The sequence below is a fragment of the Diadema antillarum genome, unplaced genomic scaffold (genome assembly GCF_040938485.1).
Source record: "Diadema antillarum isolate AM-2024a unplaced genomic scaffold, OU_Dant_1.0 seq00001471_RagTag, whole genome shotgun sequence".
Lineage (NCBI taxonomy): Eukaryota > Metazoa > Echinodermata > Echinoidea > Diadematoida > Diadematidae > Diadema > Diadema antillarum.
This window is the reverse complement of record NW_027272210.1, coordinates 52,349-55,720: the sequence shown is the minus strand read 5'-3', so window position 1 is coordinate 55,720 and position 3,372 is coordinate 52,349. Positions and strand designations below refer to the sequence as shown.

Genomic DNA, 3,372 nt, shown 5'->3' with positions numbered 1-3,372 from the left:
TTTTTCAAAGCAGCAGCAAAAAAAAAAAAAAAAAAAAACACCCCAACAAAACAAAACAAACAGAAACAAAAGCAAAACAAAACAAACCGGTCTACCAACACTCAAAGCGACTGATCAAGCTTACACTGTTCAAAGTGCAAGCAATATTAAATTTGCGCTAGAAGGGCAGTGATCGCTATTGATTTTACTCTCTCTCATAGCCATAATGCTTAAGACGTGGAATTGTTATAAGCTGTGGTAAAGTTCACTCTGAGGTGCACTTGTAAAAAAACATCTCTGTCATTGACAAGTGCAAACATGATTTCATTACAAGACGGGCTTGTCTACATAGGGTCTATACCGTTATCATTGAGCAAGCAATAACTCAAGAACCTCTGTCATGATTCGGTCCTCTACCTTGACGAGTGTAAATGTCGCAATAATTCCTAAAAAGCGATACGTTGTGTCTTGTGATCGCACGCATTCGCAATATATATGGGTTGTTTTGGGGGTTTTTTTTATAGAGCAACGAGAGCTGATTTAAAAGATATTCTACATTTCAATATGGAGTCCTCTGACAAAAGAGTATTGCCGTCACATGTGACTACACCAACTGCAGCTGGTATAGGACCCGGTCTCGGCGGAACTCCTTCCGATCAGAGCCGTACCATCATGTGGTGCGTTCCGCGCACCATCTCCAGTGCCGTGACGAAGTGTTTTTCCGCCATCGACGGAATCGAGGTGTGGTTCGAACCTTACTTCTACTGCCTGGCTACAGAGACAGTGAGTGCCAGCGACCTCAACCTAACGATCCCGAAGGAATACGAAGGGAACGAAAACCTCTTCCAGCAGGCAGCGGACTATCTTCGAGGTCTCTGGAGATGCAACGCCCTCAAGCCTCAACACTTGTCGTAAGTGTGCCTCAGAAGAATGATACACCCAATACACAGACTCCATTCTCACTGCTATACCCCGTCTTCCTTTATGGTGACATGAAAAAACAATCAATTGATCAGGTGGTATCATAATTGACCTTGACAAGTGGTTGTCTTAATGATGATTGCAAGATGATGCACGAAATTCATAAAGGGAAAAAAATTTCAAACGTTCTACTTATTTATGTATTTATGTATTTATGTATTTACAAAGATATTCATTTTCCTCCCAGTTTTATCATTAGAACGTCTCCCGAAATTTCAATAATAATAATAATAATAAGCGGAGTAAAAATAAAAAGAATAAAAAAGAAGACACCCCGAAACAACAGCAAATCAAACTGATGCAGTTGTCACTCCGCAACGTGGATTGACCATACCTACTATCTAGGCCTCAGCTCCTTTACATCTGTTCGAGAGGAAAGAGGATTTTCCTCAATATTGTAAAATTAACTGCCATGAACAGAATAAAAATCAGATGAGCAGAATTGTCGCAGTTTCAGTAAAATTGAACTTAAGGTATAAGAAAATGGGTGCACTTCACGAGACTGACACCTACGAGTCACACAGCCCATTGATATCAATCTATTAAACTTGTTACTTTGTTTATCTTTCTTGAACGTCTTCTCGAGAGACGAAATTTAGATTATTTACACATTTTCCATGTAACTGTTATAGGCCTAAGCGCTTGAAAAAAAATCTTCATTATTTCTTAACGAATAATCATGTTGTTTTACCTGAAATTTTCTTCGCAGATACGCGTCTATCAAGAGTTTCCTCGAGCATTCTACTGGCAAGCATGTTTTCGTCAAGGATATGGGGACCGGTATGAAAAGCTGTAACTTTGAATTTCTGCCAAAAGGATACAAGCACACATTTCTGATAAGACACCCTCTCCGAGTGTTCACCTCGCTCCGAAAGGCGACCTACACAACGTTTGGTGAGATGGGAATGCTCCGCGGTGAATCTTCAGAAGAGAAAACTTTTGATGTAGGACGGGACTATATCTTCATGGATCCCTCCCAGCTGGCTTTCGGTGAGCTCTACGAACTCTGGAAGTACGTTCGCGAGAATCTCGACAGTGACCCGATCGTGATCGATGCCGACGACCTGTTGTCGAATCCGGCCGAACTGTTGCCGAAGTACTGCGAAGCGATCGGGCTACCTTACGACGAATCCTTGTTAAAGTGGGACGCGTCCATGGCGTTGACCGAGAAATGGAATGTCGCCGGAGAGGATTTGCTGGGGAGCATCAAGGATTTCTACGGCAGGGCATTAACGACTGGGATATTTGCGCCTCCGGGTCCCATGCCTTCTCGGGATCATGTGACTCCTGACGTCATCAGATGCACGGATACAGTCATGAAATACTACGACGAACTTTATCAATCAAGACTAAAAGTGTAGTATAATACTATTTGCTTCTGTATCACCATGCGTAAAACTTTCTCTAGCTATAGAGTAACAAAGGAACAAGATAGAACTCGCTTGTCAATTCCGTAAAAGCAGTTACCACAGAATATATTAATGTTGAAAAAAATAACATAATATTGCATGGACTATGTGATAATAAGTACGGTTATTCGCACTTTATGCAGTATTGCTTGATCAGTCACTTTGAAGTTTGATTGATTAAGAGAGATGACTTTTTTTGTTTTGTTTCTGTCTTGACTATTTTCTGCTTGGAACCAAGAAAAACACTGGTTGCTTCTGATTATGACCATTGGGTTAAAACACTCGTACCAAATTAGAGTCTATAACTTTCTAACATCATGTCCGATTTTAATCAAAGTTGTTTCATTTTATTTGTCTGATTTACTCGAACTCTTTAAGTCGAATTAACGCCAATTTGAAGCTGACTTTCATGAATAAAGTATCAGCAGACAAACACAATGAAAAAAGTTTCATCCCATTCGGCACTAACGCAATGAAACTATGAGATTTCAAAGTTTTACACGTTTTCATCGAACAGTGGCATTGATCGCATGCAAAAGCACACACACGCTGTTCAATTAGAAGAAACAATGTCATCCGTGCGTAAACTATATCTAAATCTTGTTTTCAGGTCACGATTTATTGACTGCAACCCCTTTACACCTAAAGAAGCCACCGATGATGGGTTAGTTCAAAACTACTACAATTTGACGAGACAACAGAAATCATTTTAATAGATTTCATGTCAAAAAGGGAAACTGGTGAAATTGATGCGCTGGTCAATGGAAGACTATGACATCATCAACTATTCCAATTTTCCATGTGTGTTTGTCACCAAAGTCACTCTTTTGTGGAAGCTTGTGAATTTATAAAATTCTGTTACTTTTTCATTATATCCCCGCATACACGAAGGGTATATAGGAATCAGCGTGCAGTCGGTCGGGCGGTCGGTCGGTCTGTCGGGCTGTCCGTTGCAAATCTTGCGTCGCTAAGTCCTTCTACAGTTTTGAAGCAACTCAGATGA

The 3,372-nt window shown here is 40.5% G+C and overlaps 1 protein-coding gene across 1 annotated transcript; it reads left to right on the top strand.

Moving 5' to 3' along the window:
- The first annotated feature begins 381 nt into the window (after window positions 1–381).
- On the top strand, window positions 382–2,321 carry LOC139709799 (uncharacterized). Its single transcript, XM_071621761.1, has 2 exons — window positions 382–890; window positions 1,670–2,321. The coding sequence occupies exons 1-2, from the start codon at window positions 475–477 to the stop codon at window positions 2,319–2,321; spliced, it is 1,068 nt and encodes a 355-aa protein (XP_071477862.1). The 5' UTR covers window positions 382–474.
- The last annotated feature ends 1,051 nt before the right edge of the window (window positions 2,322–3,372 follow it).